General features: G+C 50.9%; 1 protein-coding gene across 2 annotated transcripts in view; it reads left to right on the top strand.

The window, feature by feature from the left end:
* EPHA1 (EPH receptor A1) overlaps window positions 1-24789 on the top strand; it is a 190301-nt gene extending 165512 nt beyond the window's left edge. For both annotated transcript variants that reach the window (XM_069650305.1, XM_069650304.1), the window contains exon 17: window positions 24178-24789. In XM_069650305.1, the coding sequence (XP_069506406.1) occupies window positions 24178-24256 (79 nt within the window). In that variant the 3' untranslated portion in view covers window positions 24257-24789. The remainder of the gene's footprint in view (window positions 1-24177) is intronic.
* Window positions 24790-25384: the final 595 nt, after the last annotated feature.

Raw genomic sequence — 25384 nt, 5'->3', positions numbered from 1 at the left:
CAGTTCAGTCATATATTATCTGGAAAAGATGAGATCACTAAGAAAGACTGATCAGTTTTTCGTTTCATTGGCCGCTGGTAGAGAAGGGGACCCTGTCTCTAAATCAGCCATCTCAAAGTGGATTGTAAACAGTGCTACACTCTTGCCCAGAGAGAACTGCCCTTCAAGCCTAGAGCACACTCTACTCGGGGCCCTGGGGCTTCCATAGCATTCATTGAAAATGTTCCCCTCGAGTCCATTTGCAAGGCAGCAACCTGGATTTCTGTACACACCTTTACAAAACACTAATGTCTAGATGCACACTCTAGATCTGACTCCCAGGTGGGATAGGCAGTATTAAGATATCTTTTCTCTACTGTTCCTTCTCTTAACCCACCGCCAACTCCGGGTACTGCTCGCTAGTCTATGCACAGCATGTGATTCTAAGCAGATTAACAAACATCAGAAGACATGCATTACTTACCGTAAAAGCATTTCTGATGGTTGTATCTGCTTAGATTCACATGCGCCCACCCTTCCTCCCCGCTCGGATGGAAGGAACATAGACATCGTAGTGCTTTCTCTCTATCTGTACTCCATCACGTTAGTCATAAGGCTCCCTCACAGCAGAAAAAACACAACCAGAGGGACCTCGACGCGTGCAGGATTTTGGGTACACTACACGTCACGTTACGGATAGTGTTACAAGCACACCCAATGTCGACGCCCCCTTTCGATCCTCAAAAGACGAGATGCAATACTCTGTGATTACCACTAGATGTCGGACTATATGCACGGCATGTGAATATAAGCAGATACAATCATCAGAAATGCTATTCTGGTAAGTAAAGCATATCATACCTAATCTATCTCACCTGTAGTATTGTAACAGAACTCTGGATTCTACATTAAAGTTTTTCATATGGAAAATGGAGGTCCCCATCTAGACAGGGTAACCCCGGGATGGAATATAGCGATATTCTCCGCTTCACGTGTCTATCAGTGGTTCCAAGTCTACCTCCTCTAGATTCTTATGTAGGGATGTAGAGTGCCTGGTTTAAGTTTATTTATTTGTAGAGCGTGCCAAGCCCATAGGCATCTGGGCGCTAAGCTTACATGTCACAGATGAATACAGTAATATATTGCATAGTGACAGTTGTAGTTATACATAGACAGTTAAAGGCAGATAATTACATGTGTATTTACAAATGGTAGGTCAGCTAAGTCAGAAGTAACAAGTATATACAGTACAAATAGATGCAAGGCAATGTGCATCCAGGCCCAAGTAGACAGGAAGGCACAGAAGGATCAAGACAAAAGTTGTGGGATATCATTAAAGTGGGTAGAGTGACTCTTACTAATTGGGCAAGAAGGCCTGGTTATACTATGAGGCTGGGCCCAAGCTCCAGTAGCCATGCCTTGACATTTCTCCTGAATAATAGGTATGAGGGTTTCTCTTTTTCGCTGCGAGGACCGGGAAGCTGACTCCCCCTTCTCTTTGTTGTTTGAATCGTGGGATATTGACACAATGAGTCTGGGCAATTTTAGTAGGTCGGGTTGATGTGTGGCGAGTTATGCTGTTGGACAGGTAGTTAGGGGCCTGGTTAGATAAGCACTTATGAGTGAGGGGCAGTGTTTTAAATGCAATTCATTGCAGGATATCTAGCCAGTTTAGGGTGTGTCTAGTTTCAGAAATGTGTTGTTTCTTTGGGAAGTTCAGGGCTGCTCTAATGGGGCTGTTTTACATGATTTGCATCTTGTCAATGTTCTGTTGTGTGGTCCCTAAATAAAGTGCATTACAATAGTCCAATTTACAGAGGACTAAGGCTCTTGCTATTGTGATGCAGTTAGAAGGTGACAAGAAAGTTCTACATGCAGTGATAAGTTTGCACGTGTAAGCCGTTGAGGATGCCAATGCATTTGTCTGTTTAGTTAAGGATAAGGCGGAGTCAATATGTATGCCTAGAGTTTTTACTACCTTAGAAACTTTAATTATATTACCATCAATATTGAAGGAGGTGAAATGTTCATCAAGTTAGTTTAGGTTAGCAGGTGCACCTACGAGGAGCAGCTCTGTCTTCTCTTCATTGAGACAGAGCCTGTGCTTTGCCATCCATGCTTGTATAATGAGGTGCATTTAGAGTTTTACTGTCTGTAATGTAGTCACCGGTGATAGGAAGGAGTATTTGGGTGTCATTCGCGTAATTCGTATAAATGACACCCAAATAGTCAAGTTCATCAAATGTCCTGGGAAGATAGCTCAGTGGCAATGTTCTCGCCTTGGAAGCAAGACGACACGAAGCAACACAGGTTCGATCCCTGGGTCCGCGCTTAGAAACCTCTGGGTATGTAAGCGCGTTCGCAACTAAGACAAACAAAAAAAAACAATTCCTGTAACAGCGCCTCGATGCACGCGGGCTGTGTGAGCGCTTTAAAAATGCAAAATAATAATAAGAGGCTTAGTAAATACATTATAGAGAGTAGGGGACACACAGGACCCTTGGGGGATCCTGCAGTTGACCGGTGTGGGTTCAGCAGAGACTGAGGCCGCCAAGACCCTCATGGATCTGTTGTTGAGGAAGGACTGGATCCAAGCGTTTGCTTGATCAGAGAAATGCGCTGCAGATGTTAGATTTTGGCAGAGGATTTTATATGGTTCACTAAAGGCAAGAAGGAGAAGCAGGGCCAATTTACCATTGTCTTTAAGGATTTGGATTTGTGTCTTGAGGTCTATCGGCCCTGTTTCAGTCCCGTGTCTAGGTCTGAAATCTGACTGTCTTAAGACCCAGTAAATTATTTGATTCGAGGTAATGCTGTATCTGCAGGTAGGCTGCTCAATCCAGGATTCTCACAAGAAAGTGCACAGTCACAATAGGTCTATAGTTAGATGGATTATTAGGGGCTAAAGAAGGTTTTTTAGAAGCAGAAGTACCCAGGCATCTTTTAGATTATTAGGTACTGTGCTAGATTTGAATGAGGCATGGATGAAGGAGGTGATGAATGGGGAAAGTTCCTTCGCAGCCTCCTTGACAATAGGAGCGGGACAAGTATCTCCATGGCACTTAGATGGTTTAAGCTTCATGATGATGGTTTCAACCTCTTTGATGGAGAGGGGGGGTGACGTTAAATTGCAAGTGTGCAATGCTAGTAGGAGCAGGGGTGTTCGGATTAGAGTCAGAATTGCTGATATGTCATTTTTTTGTTTCTATTTTGTTTTGAAGCATGGTGATTTTATCTTGCAACGTGTTCCGGATGTTAGTTCACCACAGAGTGTCTTTGTTGCAAGTATCAGGTGGAGGGACAGGGGATTCTAATTCTTTTAGGATTTTAAAGAGTTCCTTGGTACTACTTAGCTTTGGTTATGCGGTCATAATAACTGGTTCAGTCATCCTGCACTCATCCCTTGGCGGGTGTGCACTCTGTTGTCAACATAGTTCAATCATATAATGTTAAAAGGTGAAATGCATCGTCAGTTCTTAAATCTTCTACTTCATAAAGTGCAGCCCCAAAATGCCTATGCACATTATATTCTTACTGTTATTACAGTTCAAGAAAGATGTCTGGGATCATTGTAGAATCCTTACATTTAGTCTGTATACTAATTGTGCTGTCCATCCTCCTCAGAGTTTACAATCTAGGGGCATGTGTGTTCAAACAATTACTTTATCTTATTAGTTTTTTAGAGATATGGTCCTAGATAAAAGTCTTCATTTATACCCAGTGGGGTAATTGCATCAAGATGATAAATACAATAAAACTCCTGCTGTGAAAGTCTTTTGGACATGTCCCCTCCTCTGGGCAGTGGGTGTACAATCTCCAGGATCACCCATCTCATTTGTGCTATTGTTTGGTGATTATCCCTGAAATGTCTGTATATTGGTGATTTTAGATTTCCTGTTCTTATGTTGGATTTGTGTTCAGTCCACCTGGCCTTAGCCTTACGTACAGTCTGCCCTACATAGTATTTTCCGCATGGGCAACTCAATGAATATACTACTTTTTTGCTGTCGCACATGGCAAAGTCACGTGACCTAATCTTTTTGCCCATGTAGGGGTGTCCTATGTGGTCTCCTTTCATTACACTTGAGCAATGTTGACAGTTCAGATAGGGGTAAGTTCCTGGGTTAGATCTTTGTAGCAATCTCTGCGTGGGTTTTTGAGGTCTTGAGGCGGCTCCTGGAACAGGCGATATAACTTTGGATCAAGTTTGATCAGATTCCAGTTTGTTTTAATTAGCCTGCTTACTTGATGGCTCTGTGTCGAGAATCTTGGGATGTATTATCTTAACGTTGTGTTCTTCGGACCTGGCCTCAAAAGATCCTCTCTTCTGTGTATTTCTGTTCTTGTGATGGCTTTGTCTAGTATGTCTGTAGATCGGTCATGACATCATATTCTCTCTGTAGTGTGTCTGCATTAGAAATTATCCTCTTGAATCTCAAAAATTGGCTGTAAGGTAAACTCTCTTTTAGGTGTGTGGGATAGTAACTATTGAAGTGTAGAGTGTTGTGGACATCTGTGGGTTTCCTGCATATGTTAGTAAGTAATCCTCCCTCTGTGTATGTAACCTGTATGTTAAATGTTAAAGGTATTTGTACCGCGCACCGTCACCAACGGAGTTGGTCCCCAGGTGCTCTGGCGGATCTGCAAACGAGAAGGTGAGATGGGTTAGTAGGTGAAGCGGGAGTAGGATAGTGAGAGGAGTGGTGTTCTGTTGGCAGCTTCATCTCGGTATACACCGGGTGCGGAGCTTTGGTGCGAGTATCGGATCGATGTCAGTCCTTGTGTGATGTTGGTGCGGTTTATGTGTTGTATATCCATAAAATGTAGATTGGGTTCCCCTATCTCTAGGGTGAAATTGATCCGTTCATGACAGTTGTTGAGGTATTCAAATAATTCTATTAATTCTATTTTGTTACCGTTCCAGATGGCGAAGCTCGGCCAAAATACTATTTTAGAACACCAAGGTTGTGTCTGCAGGATGTGATTTTGTTTTAAATAGAACATGAAGATGTTCGCATAAGTGGGTGCCACCGAGGACGCCATAGATGTTCCTGAGATTTGTAGATGGAATGTGCCATTGTTCCTGAAATAATTGTTATACAATATTAGATTAATCAGTTCCATTGCAAATACCTTGTGTATCTGAACATTCTCATTTCTAAGTAGAAATCATTCCATGGCTTCAATGCCTTCTCCATGGGGGATGGATGTATAGAGACTACTTACATTCATTCTGACCATCTAGGTCTAATTCAATCAAAAGTTGTAAGAAATGGTATGTGTCTTTCAAGTATGTTGAATTAAGTTGGACCAGTGGTTGTAAGGCTGTGTCCAGGTAAACTGCCAGAGGTTCAAAGATACTTTCAGTAGCCACCACTATAGCATAGAATGGTGATTGGTATGGTTCTTCTGTACTTAAGGGAGTGCATAGAAAACCGGTGGCATCAGATGTTTTTTTATCAGGAAGTCTGCTGTTCGTGGAGTGATCCATTCTAAATTACAGGCCTTATTAATGATCTCTTCAATCAGTCTCTTGATTAGAATAGTAGGATCATGACCCAGTACCAGATAGGTCATAGGATCCTGTAGTAGACCCAGGCAACCTTGGTGATCGAGGTGAGTATCCATTATCACCAAGGAACCACCGTTGTCTGCTGGTTTCATAACGATGGTCCTGTCCTCGGCCAGTTCTTTCAAAAGCTGCATTTGGTGTCCCCTGATCTTACTATAAAGATGAGGGCTATAATTGATCTTTTTTCAGGTCCCTTGTGGTTTTAAGTTTAAACATGTCTATCATTGGGTGATTGACTTGGGGAGGGAAGGAGCTCTTGAACTTCAACTCCAAGTAGTCAAACGATATGGACCTTTCTTGAACCTTTAGTAATGCTTCCAAAAATACTTTTAATTCAATTTTCCTGATCAACTTAAATAGGTTTACCTCTTCATCAAAATTCCAACTATTATTCATCGGAATAAACGATAGACCCAAATTAAGTGTATCCAACTGTGTCTTGTTCAGTTGTCTAGATGAGATAGTCATCAATATTGACTCAATCATGTGTTACTCGTCTTTGGCTTTCTTCTGCCCTCTCCTGGTCTTCCTTCTAAAAATGGGACCGGTGCCAGAGTGGCGGTTGAGGTGCTAGATCTTGGTTGTGAGTTAGGTGTGATCTCTACTTATTTTAGTTGTTTTTGTAGTTTCCCCCTCCCCACTTGTGACTTCACTGCTATCGATGTTACCAGGTGTCGGTGGTTGTCTGGGTTGTCTGAACAGGGTCAGTCTGTTGATATTATAAAACTCTTGCCACGTGTAGACTATATCCCTGGCATAGTCAAGGGTATCCCTTTGGAATTTCCTGATTTTACGCTGCTCTATATCCCTCTGATTAGAAGATTGTGAGACTATGAAGGTAGTTTATATGTTGACATCTGAAGTATACAAATGGTTAATTGTGTGATTATGAATGCTGAGGAGTAGATTACAACAGATGAATTTACAGGACCATTTTGTATTTGATTACTTATAGAATCAACGTCTTGTCAATACCCCTGATGAAGCGAATTGTTCTCGAAACACGTTGGGTCACATTATTTAACGTAACTGTTGAAGAGAAGTGTATTATGTACTGTTATTGGAATATCTCATGTTTTGACTACAGCTTTACATTGAATTAACTTACCTGATCTTGAACTATTATAAGATTTACCTTTAAACTCTTGGGTGATTCATTGGCCTGTGAAAGTGTGCAGGGGACGGTAGTTCCCTGCTTATGGGATCCTTTTCTTGCTTACAAATGCATATTGAGCACAGAAAGTACTAGAGGTTCGCAGTGGAGTTGTCCCACTACCACTTCATGGTCCTGCCATTCTGACCTTCTTCGGCTCTCTGGGTTTTCACCAAACTGCTGACAGTGCTTGTGCCTTGCCTCAGAAGAGATGGCTTTCCCTACCCAGGTCTGTTTCATGTATGCAGCCTGTAGCACTGTTTGGGCTTCTCCCTGAACTTTAGAAATGCCCAGGTTTCGCCATCTCGGTCCCTCCGATTATCCTGGTGGTCCTGGACAATCCTGGGCAGGGCTTTTCCTCCAGAGGATCAATACGCAAACATGCTTAAGATAGTTAATGTCTTCCAATCCCAGGAACATGCTCCTGCCTCAGCCTTTCTACGCCTTCTGGGTTTGATGACCTCCTGCATTTTGATGCGGCTTCAGGCCTGGTTGTGCATGAATTCACTTCAGTGGCTTCTCTGTTGCCAGTGGTCTGTTTCAGGGAAACATGTCAGACCGTTCGCAGGTCTAAAGCAATCTGTAGCAGACCCTCGTATGGTGGTCCCTTCAAGACAGCCTACTCAAAGGGGCTTTGCTTCAGCAACCCACGCCATAACTGACGGCAGTAACGGATGTGTCCTTGAAAAGCTGGGGTGCTCACTTGCAAGATTTGACAGTAAGCAGACTGCGGTCCTTCTTGAAGTCTCAGGAATATATCAACTTGCCAGATTTAAGGGTAATCATGCTGCCCCTGGTTCCCTTGTGTGCTGGTCCTGACAGTCAACACAGTGACCATGCATTATCGAAACAAGTGAGGTGGTGTAGGGTGCGTGCATCTGTGCAGAGGAGCAATGCGACTGTGGTCCAGTGCTCTGGAGAACAAGGTGTCTCTGACACTGGCCCAACTGGTAGTCCCATAGGACTCAATGCGAATGGGGAAGTGGAAACACCGGCACCTTCTCGTGATGGTGCCGATGTTTCCACGTCTGCCTGCAGGACTCGAGATCACCCGGTATGGAAACAACGGTGGCGGCGGGTTTACCGCCACCGTTAGTTCCATACCGGGTGACTCGTAATGAGGCCCTCTGAGTTTCTGAATCAGAAAAGACCCTTTTGGGATGGCCCACAGACACAACCTACACTCCCAGGTGACTTCAATAGCTAGGGTGCTGGGGACATTAATATCTTACTGTTTGCATTTAGAATACTGTTATAAGTTGGTAAAAGGAAAAGGTTATTAGAACAACAAGAGACCACGCATATTCTTAAGCAGTGCAGATACTTTTGGATTCCTACAGCAGAGTCAATCAGTATAACAGGCTAGGCCAAAGTCAATGGGCAAAAGTCTTATATAGGATGAAGCACTTTTGGTAGGTAAGTAGAAAAGTCTTTGCACAATGTCTTAGGAGTCTTTGAAGAAAAGAACAATCAAATGTAGGGCCACAAGCTGATTAGACTTGTGAGGGGTAGAAGATGCAAGCACCTCTATAATGTGAGGTAAGTTCTCTCAGACTTTCATTTATTTATTTATTTATTTTATATTTATAATGCGCCGGTAGCTCACAAGCCTCGGGGCGCAGATACAAGAACACAGGAACAGACAAACAGCGACTGGGCGAGGAAGGCGGGATGATCAAATGGATTTACATAGATTTACTCTGAAACTAGGTATAGACTGAGGGTGTCGTTTATTTGAAAATATGGGTTTTCACCAGTTTGCGGAAACGGATGTAGTTTATTTCCAGTCTTATGTGGTCCGGCAGGTTGTTCCAAAGATTGGCTGCGAGGGTTGGAAAGGATCTGCCTAGGCCGCTTTTAAGTTTGTGTGGGCCACTGAGATTTTACCAAGGTGGGACGATCGCAGTGTTCTACTTGGAACATATGGTTTAATCCTAGTTTTTAGGTAAGCCGGGGCTTTTCCGTAAGTACATCTGTGCACGATGGTTAGAGTCTTGAAGTGTACCCTATCTTCGATTTTCAGCCAATGTAGCTCCCTTCTGGAGTTACTGATGTGCTCTGATCTAGTTTTGTGCTTACTTTGTACAGTACCTTTTGAATTGAAGATAAAAGTGCAGCAGATGACTTCTGTTCCTGTGCAGCTCTGCAGGTCTCACTGTTCCTGGGCCTCAGTCGTGGGGACAAGAGAGAGGACTTCTGGGAGCTCCTGCACTGCAATGGGGCGGTCACTGCTCGCAACCGGCAATCTTCAAATCAGTGACTGTTCAGTGTTTCAGCTCCTTGCGTCTACTGCAAATAGCAACACTGCAGTTCTTGGCTGTCGAGATGGACTTTCCTTGCTTCTAGGGTCCCGCACTCTGTTGAGGGGGCTCAGGCTTGGTCAGTCCTGCTTCCTGGGAGTCTGGAGGATCTTCCTGAAGCTCGAGGCCAGCTTAAAAGCAACACACACAATCTGGTGTTCCTCTCCCTTGCTATATGGTTTTCAGCAGCAACTCTGTGCAAATTCAACCAGCTCAGAGAAGGATGTCCAAGTGGCTTACTTTGGAGTTGACTGGTCTCACCAACTCAAGGGGAGAAGTCGTCCTTTGCAGGGGCTTCTCTGTCGATACGAATTCTGAGCTTCAGCACAGCAGCAGGGCTTTACCAGGCAAACCAACGGTCCAGGAGTTGCAGCAGGCGTCCTCTTCAAGTTCTTCTTCGGTTCCTTCGTCCAGTGGACGACTCTGCCTGCCAAGCCAAAAGCCGTGCCTTTTATTCAGTTCTCTCCCATTCATTCCAGCCTAGCTGTCAGTCGCCTAGCAAGGTGGCTGTCCTTGCCGGACAGTCAGCCGGCCAATCACTACAGAGTGCATTTGGGTCTCCTAGGAGACTAAGCACAGGGAGTTTTGGGCATCTCCCTCACTTCCTGCCCACCCCAGACACCTGGAGCCAGAGGCGGGTTTCTCTCAAGAATCCCGCCAAATGCAAAGCGAACAATGGGACCAAACATGGTTTGGCGCGCAGATTGAATCTCAAGGAGGACCTTTCCACAAAGAAATGGCGAAAAAAGAAGACGAGGGGCATTTTGACAAAAATGGCACCCTTGGGTGCTTTACTGCCACTGCGAACGCAGCCCGCGGTAAATGCACACCACATTAGTTAAAACGAAACCACTGCCACCAGCCATTCAGTGAGGAAAGGGTAACATAAAATTGTTACATGAGAAGCTAGACAAAGGGGATACTAGGTAACCCCTCCAGCACCCTATTGTAAGATAGTCTGTGCTGGGTCTATAAAGTTACATATGTAAGGAAAGTCAATTTCACTTCACTGCTCTGGGAAACAGTAGTTTATCCCAGAGAAGGTATTTAAACCTTTGGGAAATCTGAAAGACTTTCCGGTGTCACTGCACTGAAGGTGCAGTGTGACACAATGTAAAAGATGATGTTAAATGTTAAATGTTAAAGGTATTTGTACCGTGCACCGTCACCAAAGGAATTGGTCCCCAGGCGCTCAGGCGGATCTGTGAACGATAAAGGTGGGATTGGTTAGTAAGGTGAAGAAGGGAGAAGGATAGTGAGAGGAGTGGTGTTCTGTTGGCAGCTTCAACTCGGTATACACCGGGTGCTGAGCTTTGGTGCGAGCATCGGATCGGAGTCAGTCCGCGTGTGCTGTTGTTCCGGCTTATGTGTTGTTGCAGTGTTGTGAAGTGCGTGCGGCTTGTTGTGCGAGAGATGGTTGTGTGAGTTTTTTGAGTGAGATAAGTATGCAGAGTTTGAGCTTATATTGGTTAGTGGGTTACCTGACCTTTATCATGCTAACATTTACAGTTCTGTCCGAGTGCGGCATTTGTTGGCCCTCACATTCCCATCTAGACGCGGGGCAGGCCAACACCCAGGACTCCATCCAGGTGTGGTCATGCCAACATTCACACTCCCACCCAGATGCGGCGCAGGCTAGTGTCTAGAGACCCGTCCAGGTGTGGGCATGCTAACATTCACGTCTCCATCCGAGCGCCACGCAGGCCGGTATTCACAACTCTAGGTGTGGCACATGTTAGCAGTCACGTTTTTCTAGGTGCGGGCATGTTATCCTTCAATCGATCCTATCCAGATGCGACGCAGGCCAACGTCTATCTAGATGCGTCTGCCGGTCTGGATATGTTCGTCCGCTACGTACCAGTGGGAGAGTCAATTGGGCTTTCGTGTGGGTCTAGATATGTGGTCAGTCTCTGCAGCCTTCCTTTGTGGCTATTTTCCATGATGTCTTATGCTCTGTCGAGTGGTTGGTTCTTTGGTTTGAGTGTTTGTCCAATTTGAGAGTGGTCGAGGTTGGAGTTATTTTCATCATTGTTTTAATGTCTTGGCATTCTAGTGCGTCTCCGTTGTAGTTACGCTTTGAAGAGCCATGATTTGAGGAGTTTCCTGAATGCTAGGTGGTTTGTTGTATTCCGTATATTCTTAGGTAGGTCATTCCAGGTTTTGGGTGCCTGGTGAGAGAAAGACGATCCTCCGAGTTTTTTTCAAGTTTTTTTCGGAGTAGGTTTTGGTTCCAGGCGTATGTCGGTGCTTGATTTTAGTGTTCTTGTCGGTTGGTGTAGGTGTAGTTTGTCGCTTAGTAATTCTGCGCCTTGTTTGTGTATTGCTCTGTGCGTGATGCACATGGCCATGAACTTTATTCACTGATTCAGTGGTAGCCAGTGTAGTATTTTTAGTGCAGGTGTGATGTGTTCTCTTCTGGGTAGCTTGAGAAGGAGTCTGGCTGCTGCATTTTGTATGCGTTGCAGTTTTTTTAGAAGTCGTTCGGGCATGCCCAGGTATAGGCTATTGGCATAGTCCACTCTGACATGATCAGAGAGATGATGGAAAGTGTTTTGTTGGCGAATGACAGGAACAGTGGGATCCTTTTTGCTGCTCGCAGGAGGAAGTAACATTTCTTGATTACTGAGTTTACTTGTGGCTCCAGAGTGAGGTTGTTATCCATGAGGACCCCTAGGTTTTTTACAGTTGATGATGGTTCTGGTGTGGTGCCGAGCTCTCTTGGCCAGGGGATGTAGTTGATGTCTCCTCCCTTTTTTGAAACGATCATTATCTCTGTTTTGCCTGGGTTGATTTTGAGATGGTTGAGGTTCATCCAGTTGAATATGTCACAAAGGCAATTCTCTAGTGTGGTGTTTTCTTCTCGGGTGTCTTGTATGTTGAAGATTATTTGAGTATCGTCGGCGTAGTTGTAGCATGTGAGGCTGTGTTTTTTGATGAGTTTGATTAATAGGTACATGTAGATGTTGAATAGAAGCGGGGAGAAGGATGATCCTTGTGGTACTCTACACGTGGAGACTCTGGGTTTGGATTTACAAGGTTTCATCCATATTGTTTCTGTTCTGTTTGTTAGGAAGGATTTGATCCATAGTAGGGCAGTGTCTGTTATCTCTAGTCCTTCTAATCTATTTATGAGGATGGCGTGGTTGACAGTGTCGAAGGCTGCAGACAGATCAAGGAGAATCGGGGCGGTGCTGTTGTCTGAGTCTGCGTTTGTTTTTAGGTTGTCCCATATTGAGAGGAGAGACGATTCTGTTCCTCTCATAGGTCTGAAGCCAACTTGTGCCTGGTCTAGTAGGCAATGCTCTTCTATGAATTCTTGGGTTATTTGGTAGACGTACGTTTCTAGCAGTTTGGCTATGTAGGGTATGTTGGAGATGGGTCTGTAGTTGGATAAGTCCTCTACGTTTCCTTTTGTGTCTTTGAGTAGTGGTTTGATGTAAGCCGATTTGAAGGCCTGCGGTACTTTACCTGTTGCGATTGAGAGGTTGAGGAGGTTCCTGTGGTATTCCATGGGGGTTCCTTGTTTGAGAATTGTTTTGTATATGTCCCGGGGGGAACGGGTCTTCTGGAGAGCCCGATTTGTTGCTTTGGTTTACCAGTTTGACGAAAGCCTCAACTGATATTTCTGCGAAGTTACGTAGCTTGTTTGCATGTTCCTCGTCTGCGTTGGTGGGGTTTGAGCTGTGAACGCTTGGTCTGTTTTGTATGGTGTGTTGGATGGAGGTTATTTTGTTTTTGAAGTGGTGTCCGAGGTCCTCGCAAAGTTTCGTCGATGGGATTGGCGTGTTGTTGTAGGCCGGTGGGTTTTTTATTTCGTTTATGGTTTTGAATAGTTCTTTTTGAGCGTTTGGTGCTCTGAAGATTCGGTTGTCGTAATGTTTTCTCTTTGCTTTTTGTATTTCCTTTTTATATGCGCGGATCTGTTGTAGGTATTTCAATTTGTTTGCGGTGTTGTTTTTGTTCCTCCATTCAGATTCTAGTTTTCGGTTTTTCCTTTTCATGGCGTTGAGTAGTGGGGTGAACCATTTTGCTGTAGTTTTCTTGCGTGATGGCGTGAAGGGCTTTTCTTTGGCGATGTCGTCAAGGGTTGTTGCGATCCAGGTATGAAGTAGGGCAACTTTTATGTCTAGGTCTGCTTCTTCCATGGTTGATGCTTGTGGTTTGCTGAGTTCTAGGAGCTTGGTTAAATTGGAGTTTTTTATGGTTCTCCAATTTCTTTTCATCATGATGGGTTGCTTTTCTTGTTGCTTTTTTGTCGGAACGGCCGTTGTGATTATGAACGGAATAATGAGGTGGTCGCTCCAAAGTATTTGAATTGGGGGTGCCGTGGTGATGAGATCCTTGTTGGCGAAGATTGCGTCAAGTGTGTGCCCTGCTGAGTGGGTTGCTCCTTTGACTAGTTGTTGTAGGTTCATGGCTGCTAGTTGGGCGGTTAAGGATTTTTGTGTGGTTGTGGTTTCTTCGTCGAACCAGATGTTGAAGTCTCCGAGGATGATCAGATGATTGTAGTTGATGGCTAGGGTAGTGATTGCTTCTGTGAAAGCGTCTATGAAAGTCGCATCGTAGGTTGGTGGTCTGTATATCAGTATGAATTTCAGGTTGGTTTTGGGGTTTACTGAAAGTCGTAGTATTAAGGATTCGCATTTATCGATGTTTAGTGGATCTTCCATTTTGATGGCCAGTTGTTCCTTGTGGATGATCGCTAGTCCCCCCCCTCTTTTGGATTTTCTGTTTGTTTGGATGCATTTGAAGTCTTCGGGTAGGCAGTTGTTGAGCGTGATCTTGTAGTTGTCGTCTAGCCATGTTTCGGTTACAAATAGGATGTCTCTGCCTCCTTCTGACAGGAGGTCGTATATTTCCGTTGAGTGTTTGGACATTGACCTTGCGTTTATTAGGTTACAGTGGATTCTCTGGGTGAGGTTTTGTTTTGAGGTTATTTGTTGTTTGAGTTTGTAATTGTCTGTTCGTGGAGTTTCTGCATTGATGTCGGTAGGATGAAGAACGGCGACAGCTGCTTCTTCATTGAAGCGGTCTAGTAAGTTGATAACGGGGCTGATTTGTCTTGGTGTTTCTGCTGTGATGCTACTCGGATGAAGATCAGCGGTGGTTTCTTCATTGGGTCCGGTTGTTGGGTGGGGGGTGGCGTTGCTGGTTGTTGGTACTTCGCCGTATTGTGCGGGATGTAGTGGAAATCGATGTTGCCCCTCTTTTCTTGTAATGTAAGGGGTAATGGGGTCGGAGCCCTCCCACTCTCTTGTTGAGTGCCCCTGTCTTTTTTCTGCTTGTATCAGGAAATTGTTTGCATGTTTCAAGGTTTCTGTGTTGGAGTGTCGGTGTACCGTGGTTGTTGCGAGGTACGGTGTGAAGTATAAGGATTTTTCTCTTGTGGATTTTATTGCGGTTGTGGCTGTTTTAGGCATGCTTTCTTCCAATGGGGCTGTTTCTTGTGGGTTCTGTCGGTGTTGTGTGATTGCGTCTCTTGTTGCATGATCTTGTTCTCTTTCTCGGTGTCCTTTTCTGGTACAGGCCATTTTCCAGTCTAGGTGGAGGCGTGGTATGGAAGTTGGTCCTTTATGCTGTGTTGAGCGCTCGCAGTGATCTCGGTTTTCATTCTCTGGATACCCTCGGGTGTTCTCTGGCTCAGTGTTGTTTTCTGCCGGTGGGTAGGGTATGTTTCCTAAGGGTGCACTGGTAGAGGGGTGGGGGGGGGGTTAGGGTGTTAGCGGTCTGCTGGTAGGGGATTTAGTTGGGTTAGGTAGTGGTGGGATTCTGGGATTGGTAGAGTATTGAGCCAAGCGCAGTTAGATTATTTGGGAGATCTGTATATTGGGTGAGGGTCCTATCAGTGTAATCTAAACATCGCACAGTGTCGTTCGGAGACAAGGCCCCTGCTAAGTTTGAGAGACCTGCACAGTGGGAGAGACATCCACCAGCGCAATCTAAACGCCACCCAGTGCAGTTTGGAGACGGAGCCCCTGTTAAGCGAGAGACCCGTGCAGTGGGAGAGAGGCCTGTCAGTGCAATCTAAACATCCTACAATGCAATTGGGAGACAGAACCCCTGCTAAGTTAGAGAGACCTGTATAGTGGGAGAGAGGCCTATCAGTGCAGTCTGGGGTCACACAATGCAATTTGGGCGCAGAGGCCCTGCTATCAAGGCTGTTTGCGGCAGTTGGCGGTGATTACATTGATCGGTATTGGTTTTGTCTAGTGGTCCGGTATCTGGGGTAGAGTTGTACCTCTCCCCAACCCAAGCCACCCTACCTTACGGGTCCTTGTAGTTGCTGGTTGACGGCTGGCCACTGGCTTCCCCTGCGGACACCTGCTGACACTTCCTGGAGCCGCCTCTGTTGGAGCTGCCCTTGGCCTCGGGGTCCTTAGCCGCAGGGGTCCTTAGCCGCAGGGGGCTACTGGGCAGAGGGCTGCACTGGGAGGACCAGTGATGAAGGGCTCACGGCCCAATCACAGTGGGGATGGGTGGGTTGGGAGGCGGGAGGGGAACAGGGACCAGGAAGTGGGTGGGGGTCTGTGTAAGGGACGCTTTGGGGGCCTAGTTTAGGCCAAAGTTACTAACGAGCGCCCAGAGAGGTGGGCTTTCTTACCTTGCGCCGGCTGCCTGCAGTGAATGCAGGGGCCGGTGTGAGGAGGGCCGATAGACCATTTCCAGTCCGGCTCATGGCCCAATCACAGCGGGGATGGGCGGGTTGGGAGGCGGGAGGGGAACAGGGACCAGGAAGTGGGTGGGGGTCTGTGAAAGGGATGCTTTGGGGGCCTAGTTTAGGCCAAAGTTACTAACGAGCGCCCAGAGGTGGGCTTTCTTACCTCGCGCCGGCTGCCTGCAGTGAATGCAGGGGCCGGTGTGAGGAGGGTCGATAGACCCTTTCATAGCTCTCAACCATTTCTGTTGCAAAGGCGGGTGAAATCACCCGATTTTGTTTTTGGCGGGTGAGATGCCCATTGGAATTAATGGGCGTGCAGGAGGCTTGGCGGGTGAGTCAGCCCTTTACAGGGCGGGTGACACCCGCCAAAAGCGTGTGAGTTGAGAGCTATGCCCTTTCCAGTCCGGCTCACGGCCCAATCACAGCGGGGATGGGCGGGTTGGGAAGCGGGAGGGGAACAGGGACCAGGAAGTGGGTGGGGGGTGGGAAAGGGACGCTTCGGGGGGCTGGGGGCCTAGTTTAGGCCAAAATTACTAACGAGGGCCCAGAGGTGGGCTTTCTTACCTCGCGCCGGATGCCTGCAGTGAATGCAGGGGCCGGTGTGAGGAGGGTCGATAGACCCTTTGCAGTCGGGCTCACGGCCCAATCACAGCGGGGATGGGCGGGTTGGGAGGCGGGAGGGGAACAGGACCAGGAAGTGGGTGGGGGGTGGGAAAGGGATGCTTCGGGGGCCTGGGGGCCTAGTTTAGGCCAAAATTACTAACGAGCGCCCAGAGGTGGGCTTTCTTACCTCGCGCCGGCTGCCTGCAGTGAATGCAGGGGCCGGTGTGAGGAGGGTCGATAGACCCTTTCCAGTCAGGCTCACGGCCCAATCACAGTGGGGATGGCCAGGTTGGGAGGCGGGAGGGGAACAGGGACCAGGAAGTGGATGGGGGGTGGGAAAGGGACGCTTCGGGGGCCTGGGGGCCTAGTTTAGGCCAAAATTACTAACAAGCGCCCAGAGGTGGGCTTTCTTACCTCGCGCCGGCTGCCTGCAGTGAATGCAGGGGCCGGTGTGAGGAGGGTCGATAGACCCTTTCCAGTATGGCTCACGGCCCAATCACAGCAGGGATGGGCGGTTTGGGAGGCGGGAGTGGAACAGGGACCAGGAAGTGGGTGGGAGGTGGGAAAGGGACGCTTCGGGGGGCGGGGGGCATAGTTTAGGACAAAATTACTAACGAGCGCCCAGAGGTGGGCTTTCTTACCTCGCGCCGGCTGCCTGCAGTGAATGCAAGGGCCGGTGTGAGGAGGGTCGATAGACCCTTTCCAGTCGGGCTCACGGCCCAATCACAGCGGGGATGGGTGGGTTGGGAGGCGGGAGGGGAACAGGGACCAGGAAGTGGGTGGGGGTGGGAAAGGGATGCTTCGGGGCCTGGGGGCCTAGTTTAGGCCAAAATTACTAACGAGCGCCCAGAGGTGGGCTTTCTTACCTCGCGCCGGCTGCCTGCAGTGAATGCAGGGGCCGGTGAGAGGAGGGTCGATAGACCCTTTCCAGTCGGGCTCACGGCCCAATCACAGTGGGGATGGGCGGGTTGGGAGGCGGGAGGGGAACAGGGACCAGGAAGTGGGTGGGGGGTGGGAAAGGGATGCTTCGGGGGTCTGGGGGCCTAGTTTAGGCCAAAATTACTAACGAGCGCCCAGAGGTGGGCTTTCTTACCTCGCGCCGGCTGCCTGCAGTGAATGCAGGGGCCGGTGTGAGGAGGGTCGATAGACCCTTTCCAGTCGGGCTCACGGCCCAATCACAGTGGGGATGGGTGGGTTGGGAGGCGGGAGGGGAACAGGGACCAGGAAGTGGGTGGGGGGTGGGAAAGGGATGCTTCGGGGCCTGGGGGCCTAGTTTAGGCCAAAATTACTAACAAGCGCCCAGAGGTGGGCTTTCTTACCTCCCGCCGGCTGCCTGCAGTGAATGCAGGGGCCGGTGTGAGGAGGGTCGATAGACCCTTTCCAGTCGGGCTCACGGCCCAATCACAGTGGGGATGGCCGGGTTTGGAGACGGGAGGGGAACAGGGACCAGGAAGTGGGTGGGGGGTGGGAAAGGGACACTTCGGGGGCCTGGGGGCCTAGTTTAGGCCAAAATTACTAACGAGCGCCCAGAGGTGGGCTTTCTTACCTCGCGCCGGCTGCCTGCAGTGAATGCAGGGGCCGGTGAGAGGAGGGTCGATAGACCCTTTCCAGTCGGGCTCACGGCCCATTCACAGTGGGGATGGGCGGGTTGGGAGGCGGGAGGGGAACAGGGACCAGGAAGTGGGTGGGGGTGGGAAAGGGATGCTTCAGGGATCTGGGGGCCTAGTTTAGGCCAAAATTACTAACGAGCGCCCAGAGGTGGGCTTTCTTACCTCGCGCCGGCTGCCTGCAGTGAATGCAGGGGCCGGTGAGAGGAGGGTCGATAGACCCTTTCCAATCGGGCTCACGGCCCAATCACAGTGGGGATGGGCGGGTTGGGAGGCGGGAGGGGAACAGGGACCAGGAAGTGGGTGGGGGGTGGGAAAGGGATGCTTCGGGGGTCTGGGGGCCTAGTTTAGGCCAAAATTACTAACGAGCGCCCAGAGGTGGGCTTTCTTACCTCGCGCCGGCTGCCTGCAGTGAATGCAGGGGCCGGTGTGAGGAGGGTCGATAGACCCTTTCCAGTCGGGCTCACGGCCCAATCACAGTGGGGATGGGTGGGTTGGGAGGCGGGAGGGGAACAGGGACCAGGAAGTGGGTGGGGGGTGGGAAAGCGATGCTTCGGGGCCTGGGGGCCTAGTTTAGGCCAAAATTACTAACGAGCGCCCAGAGGTGGGCTTTCTTACCTCGCGCCGGCTGCCTGCAGTGAATGCAGGGGCCGGTGAGAGGAGGGTCGATAGACCCTTTCCAGTCGGGCTCACGGCCCATTCACAGTGGGGATGGGCGGGTTGGGAGGCGGGAGGGGAACAGGGACCAGGAAGTGGGTGGGGGTGGGAAAGGGATGCTTCGGGGCCTGGGGGCCTAGTTTAGGCCAAAATTACTAACGAGCGCCCAGAGGTGGGCTTTCTTACCTCGGGCCGGCTGCCTGCAGTGAATGCAGGGGCCGGTGAGAGGAGGGTCGATAGACCCTTTCCAGTCGGGCTCACGGCCCAATCACAGTGGGGATGGGCGGGTTGGGAGGCGGGAGGGGAACAGGGACCAGGAAGTGGGTGGGGGGTGGGAAAGGGATGCTTCGGGGGTCTGGGGGCCTAGTTTAGGCCAAAATTACTAACGAGCGCCCAGAGGTGGGCTTTCTTACCTCGCGCCGGCTGCCTGCAGTGAATGCAGGGGCCGGTGTGAGGAGGGTCGATAGACCCTTTCCAGTCGGGCTCACGGCCCAATCACAGTGGGGATGGGTGGGTTGGGAGGCGGGAGGGGAACAGGGACCAGGAAGTGGGTGGGGGGTGGGAAAGGGATGCTTCGGGGCCTGGGGGCCTAGTTTAGGCCAAAATTACTAACAAGCGCCCAGAGGTGGGCTTTCTTTCCTCCCGCCGGCTGCCTGCAGTGAATGCAGGGGCCGGTGTGAGGAGGGTCGATAGACCCTTTCCAGTCGGGCTCACGGCCCAATCACAGTGGGGATGGCCGGGTTTGGAGACGGGAGGGGAACAGGGACCAGGAAGTGGGTGGGGGGTGGGAAAGGGACACTTCGGGGGCCTGGGGGCCTAGTTTAGGCCAAAATTACTAACGAGCGCCCAGAGGTGGGCTTTCTTACCTCGCGCCGGCTGCCTGCAGTGAATGCAGGGGCCGGTGAGAGGAGGGTCGATAGACCCTTTCCAGTCGGGCTCACGGCCCATTCACAGTGGGGATGGGCGGGTTGGGAGGCGGGAGGGGAACAGGGACCAGGAAGTGGGTGGGGGTGGGAAAGGGATGCTTCAGGGATCTGGGGGCCTAGTTTAGGCCAAAATTACTAACGAGCGCCCAGAGGTGGGCTTTCTTACCTCGCGCCGGCTGCCTGCAGTGAATGCAGGGGCCGGTGTGAGGAGGGTCGATAGACCCTTTCCAGTCGGGCTCACGGCCCAATCACAGCGGGGATGGGTGGGTTGGGAGGCGGGAGGGGAACAGGGACCAGGAAGTGGGTGGGGGTGGGAAAGGGATGCTTCGGGGCCTGGGGGCCTAGTTTAGGCCAAAATTACTAACGAGCGCCCAGAGGTGGGCTTTCTTACCTCGCGCCGGCTGCCTGCAGTGAATGCAGGGGCCGGTGAGAGGAGGGTCGATAGACCCTTTCCAGTCGGGCTCACGGCCCAATCACAGTGGGGATGGGCGGGTTGGGAGGCGGGAGGGGAACAGGGACCAGGAAGTGGGTGGGGGGTGGGAAAGGGATGCTTCGGGGGTCTGGGTGCCTAGTTTAGGCCAAAATTACTAACGAGCGCCCAGAGGTGGGCTTTCTTACCTCGCGCCGGCTGCCTGCAGTGAATGCAGGGGCCGGTGTGAGGAGGGTCGATAGACCCTTTCCAGTCGGGCTCACGGCCCAATCACAGTGGGGATGGGTGGGTTGGGAGGCGGGAGGGGAACAGGGACCAGGAAGTGGGTGGGGGGTGGGAAAGGGATGCTTCGGGGCCTGGGGGCCTAGTTTAGGCCAAAATTACTAACAAGCGCCCAGAGGTGGGCTTTCTTACCTCCCGCCGGCTGCCTGCAGTGAATGCAGGGGCCGGTGTGAGGAGGGTCGATAGACCCTTTCCAGTCGGGCTCACGGCCCAATCACAGTGGGGATGGCCGGGTTTGGAGACGGGAGGGGAACAGGGACCAGGAAGTGGGTGGGGGGTGGGAAAGGGACACTTCGGGGGCCTGGGGGCCTAGTTTAGGCCAAAATTACTAACGAGCGCCCAGAGGTGGGCTTTCTTACCTCGCGCCGGCTGCCTGCAGTGAATGCAGGGGCCGGTGAGAGGAGGGTCGATAGACCATTTCCAGTCGGGCTCACGGCCCATTCACAGTGGGGATGGGCGGGTTGGGAGGCGGGAGGGGAACAGGGACCAGGAAGTGGGTGGGGGGTGGGAAAGGGATGCTTCAGGGATCTGGGGGCCTAGTTTAGGCCAAAATTACTAACGAGCGCCCAGAGGTGGGCTTTCTTACCTCGCGCCGGCTGCCTGCAGTGAATGCAGGGGCCGGTGAGAGGAGGGTCGATAGACCCTTTCCAGTCGGGCTCACGGCCCAATCACAGTGGGGATGGGCGGGTTGGGAGGCGGGAGGGGAACAGGGACCAGGAAGTGGGTGGGGGGTGGGAAAGGGATGCTTCGGGGGTCTGGGGGCCTAGTTTAGGCCAAAATTACTAACGAGCGCCCAGAGGTGGGCTTTCTTACCTCGCGCCGGCTGCCTGCAGTGAATGCAGGGGCCGGTGTGAGGAGGGTCGATAGACCCTTTCCAGTCGGGCTCACGGCCCAATCACAGTGGGGATGGGTGGGTTGGGAGGCGGGAGGGGAACAGGGACCAGGAAGTGGGTGGGGGGTGGGAAAGCGATGCTTCGGGTCCTGGGGGCCTAGTTTAGGCCAAAATTACTAACGAGCGCCCAGAGGTGGGCTTTCTTACCTCGCGCCGGCTGCCTGCAGTGAATGCAGGGGCCGGTGAGAGGAGGGTCGATAGACCCTTTCCAGTCGGGCTCACGGCCCATTCACAGTGGGGATGGGCGGGTTGGGAGGCGGGAGGGGAACAGGGACCAGGAAGTGGGTGGGGGGTGGGAAAGGGATGCTTCAGGGATCTGGGGGCCTAGTTTAGGCCAAAATTACTAACGAGCGCCCAGAGGTGGGCTTTCTTACCTCGCGCCGGCTGCCTGCAGTGAATGCAGGGGCCGGTGTGAGGAGGGTCGATAGACCCTTTCCAGTATGGCTCACGGCCCAATCACAGCGGGGATGGGCGGTTTGGGAGGCGGGAGGGGAACAGGGACCAGGAAGTGGGTGGGAGGTGGGAAAGGGACGCTTCGGGGGGCAGGGGGCATAGTTTATGACAAAATTACTAACGAGCGCCCAGAGGTGGGCTTTCTTACCTCGCGCCGGCTGCCTGCAGTGAATGCAGGGGCCGGTGTGAGGAGGGTCGATAGACCCTTTCCAGTCGGGCTCACGGCCCAATCACAGCGGGGATGGGTGGGTTGGGAGGCGGGAGGGGAACAGGGACCAGGAAGTGGGTGGGGGGTGGGAAAGGGATGCTTCGGGGCCTGGGGGCCTAGTTTAGGCCAAAATTACTAACGAGCGCCCAGAGGTGGGCTTTCTTACCTCGCGCCGGCTGCCTGCAGTGAATGCAGGGGCCGGAGAGAGGAGGGTCGATAGACCCTTTCCAGTCGGGCTCACGGCCCAATCACAGTGGGGATGGGCGGGTTGGGAGGCGGGAGGGGAACAGGGACCAGGAAGTGGGTGGGGGGTGGGAAAGGGATGCTTCGGGGATCTGGGGGCCTAGTTTAGGCCAAAATTACTAACGAGCGCCCACAGGTGGGCTTTCTTACCTCGCGCCGGCTGCCTGCAGTGAATGCAGGGGCCGGTGTGAGGAGGGTGATAGACCCTTTCCAGTCGGGCTCACGGCCCAATCACAGTGGGGATGGCCGGGTTGGGAGGTGGGAGGGGAACAGGGACCAGGAAGTGGGTGGGGGGTGGGAAAGGGACGCTTTGGGGGCCTGGGGGCCTAGTTTAGGCCAAAATTACTAACAAGCGCCCAGAGGTGGGCTTTCTTACCTCCCGCCGGCTGCCTGCAGTGAATGCAGGGGCCGGTGTGAGGAGGGTCGATAGACCCTTTCCAGTCGGGCTCACGGCCCAATCACAGTGGGGATGGCCGGGTTTGGAGACGGGAGGGGAACAGGGACCAGGAAGTGGGTGGGGGGTGGGAAAGGGACACTTCGGGGGCCTGGGGGCCTAGTTTAGGCCAAAATTACTAACGAGCGCCCAGAGGTGGGCTTTCTTACCTCCCGCCGGCTGCCTGCAGTGAATGCAGGGGCCGGTGTGAGGAGGGTCGATAGACCCTTTCCAGTCGGGCTCACGGCCCAATCACAGCGGGGATGGGCGGATTGGGAGGCGGGAGGGGAACAGGTCCAGGAAGTGGGTGGGGGGTGGGAAAGGGACGCTTTGGGGGGCTGGGGGCCTAGTTTAGGCCAAAATTACTAACGAGCGCCCAGAGGTGGGCTTACTTACCTCCCGCCGGCTGCCTGCAGTGAATGCAGGGGCCGGTGTGAGGAGGGTCGATAGACCCTTTCCAGTCGGGCTCACAGCCCAATCACAGTGGGGATGGCCGGGTTGGGAGACGGGAGGGGAACAGGGACCAGGAAGTGGGTGGGGGGTGGGAAAGGGACGCTTCGGGGGCCTGGGGGCCTAGTTTATGCCAAAATTACTAACGAGCGCCCAGAGGTGGGCTTTCTTACCTCGCGCCGGCTGCCTGCAGTGAATGATGCCTATGGAGTTTGGCAGACTCCACAAGCAAAAGAAACACAAAGCTCAGAAATCCCATTAAAATACATGAGCGAGTGGGAAAAGGGGGTCAGGCTCTCCAGGTTAAACAAATCAAGTCCTCAAAATCGAGCAAAGTTGCTGGGTGTCTCTAAGGTGGAGGGAATTAGCTAATTTCTGAGAATTCTCCCTAACACTCTGCATCTTGGAATGCTACGATCTGGCTGGAGGAAATGTGCCAAGAGTCTCAAGGCTCATTCAACCAGAGGGCTGGCTGCCGCCTCTGCCCCGATCCCTGACATTGGCCAGGCAGTGACGTGGGCGTTGTTGCATACGTTTGCTAAAAATTACTACTTGGACTCCCTGTCAGGGTGGGGTGCCTGATTCGATCAAGCAGTCCCACAGAATGTTCGGGTCTGGCCGGTGTCTTCTCGCTCTCCTGTTATGGGAGTCAAGCTTAGATGTGGAATCAGTGGGAAGAAGGAATCCATTAGAAGAACGAACGACTTACCTTTCTGATGAAGGTTCTTCCCGTGGATGCCTCGTCACCCCTTGACATGCCCCACTTGGTGGATATCTTCTACGCACTGTAGTTTCTGCAGTCCTTCGTGGCTTAGTGCTGGGGAAAAGGGTGGTCGAGGTCACAGTGCCTCGATATATTCTGCCCCCAAAGTCCTATCCGGCCTGTGGCGCGTAGAGGCGTCTGGCAGAGCAGATGCAGAGCCGCACTGCGCCCCTGGTGGCAAGAAGAGGACAGCAGCACTGGAGATCCATCAGGAAGAACATTAGGAGGTAAGCAATTTATTTTTGACACCTTTGCCCACTTTTTACAGTAGCCAGTTTCAGCCACATCTTATGGGTGCAGCTGCTTATGGCAACCCGATTCCAGCAACAAAGATAGATGAAAGAATTGTGGTGAAAGTGAGGGCCCTTGAGAGACTTCAAACTGGCCACACTTTCTTTAAAATATTGGGATTATATGTGCCTATTCTGACTTCTCTGTACTACTACTACACAGTCTGATTGTTCTGGAATCCCAGAGAATGTAAGGTTTGCAGTGCACTCGCGCCACTTTCGCATCGCTCTGTGTACTCCTGATGCCACCCTCTGACCTAATGCTCTTTCTGTTGCAGGGATCTGAAGCAGATGGGCATCTCTCTTCCCGGGCATCAGAAGAGGATCCTGTGCAGTATTCAAGGCTTCCAGGAGTGACCCATGTCCCACCCAGGCCTGCCAGGGCCCCTGCCATGGCAAAGATGGAGATCCAGTGGCTGCTTGGAGAGGATATGAAACCTACTTCACTCTACATCCCAATCCTGTGCAACATTTTTTGCATTGATGCATTTTCATTCAGCACCTTTTTTGGTGTACAGTGGAGGTGTGTGAGTAATAAACTAAGTGCCAAGGCCAGCCTGGTAATCCCAAACCGGTCGGAACTTGCCAAAGACGCTGTTAGCGTGCCTTCAATGGCCCAGTAACTCATTTCAGGTACCCCCTTCACTATCCCTCCAGTCATGGTTTGGGCAACAAGAGGCAAAGTGGTGCTGATTCAATGACCCTGCCCATCTCTCTGATCCCTCCCAACCAGTCACGTGCCTTGGAGCATTTTCTGCTCTCTCGCCAGTTTAAAAAAAATATTTGTATTTCTATTGGCCACTTGGAATCTCAGGGGAGAACATTTGAGACTTCCGAGTGTGATGCACACGTGTACATAGCCTGTAAATAAATCAATTCTTTGCCCGGCAGTTCTTGGCTATTCGGTTTAATTCGATGGTACTGTTATTCAACTCTGGGAAAGGGGGTGTTATGTAACTATTCTTGAACCCTGCTTAGGAATCTCTGCGGCTCCAACTGTAATGTTTAACAGGCTAGGACAGACAGTCGTAACTACAGCCTCTGAGACTTCCCAGCTGTTGCCGAATATGTGCTCCTTAAGGTGGGAACACCTCCATCATATTTTAGAATCCCTCCTTGAGTCGGGCGTGCACAGGTTTATGGGGTGGACTATGGGGACAGTGTTCTGGAAAGTTATCCATTAGAAAGAAGGACATATTTTGCTTCTGACTCTGACCACTTCCACAGCATAGATCTGGAAAGAAACCTCGCCATCAACACCAAAATAGCGTCGCTCACACCCACACCCCTGCATCCACACCCTCCACACCTGTGTCTCTGTTCGCTCTTCTCTTCCTTCTCTCCCATCTCCCACCAAACATTTCTAAAGTTACCAGCCACAGCCAACCCTCAGAACCCTGATCTCCCTCTCTTCTAAAAAATAATCCTATCCTAAACTTGTGCCAGCAACATCGCAAGATCGATTATGAACTCCTCTCTCACCTC

This window comes from Ambystoma mexicanum, chromosome 3p (assembly GCF_040938575.1).
Source record: "Ambystoma mexicanum isolate Mex_15411 chromosome 3p, UKY_AmexF1_1, whole genome shotgun sequence".
Taxonomy (NCBI): Eukaryota; Metazoa; Chordata; class Amphibia; order Caudata; family Ambystomatidae; genus Ambystoma; species Ambystoma mexicanum.
The sequence above is the reverse complement of the archived record's forward strand: the minus strand, read 5'-3'. Positions and strand labels throughout refer to the sequence as shown.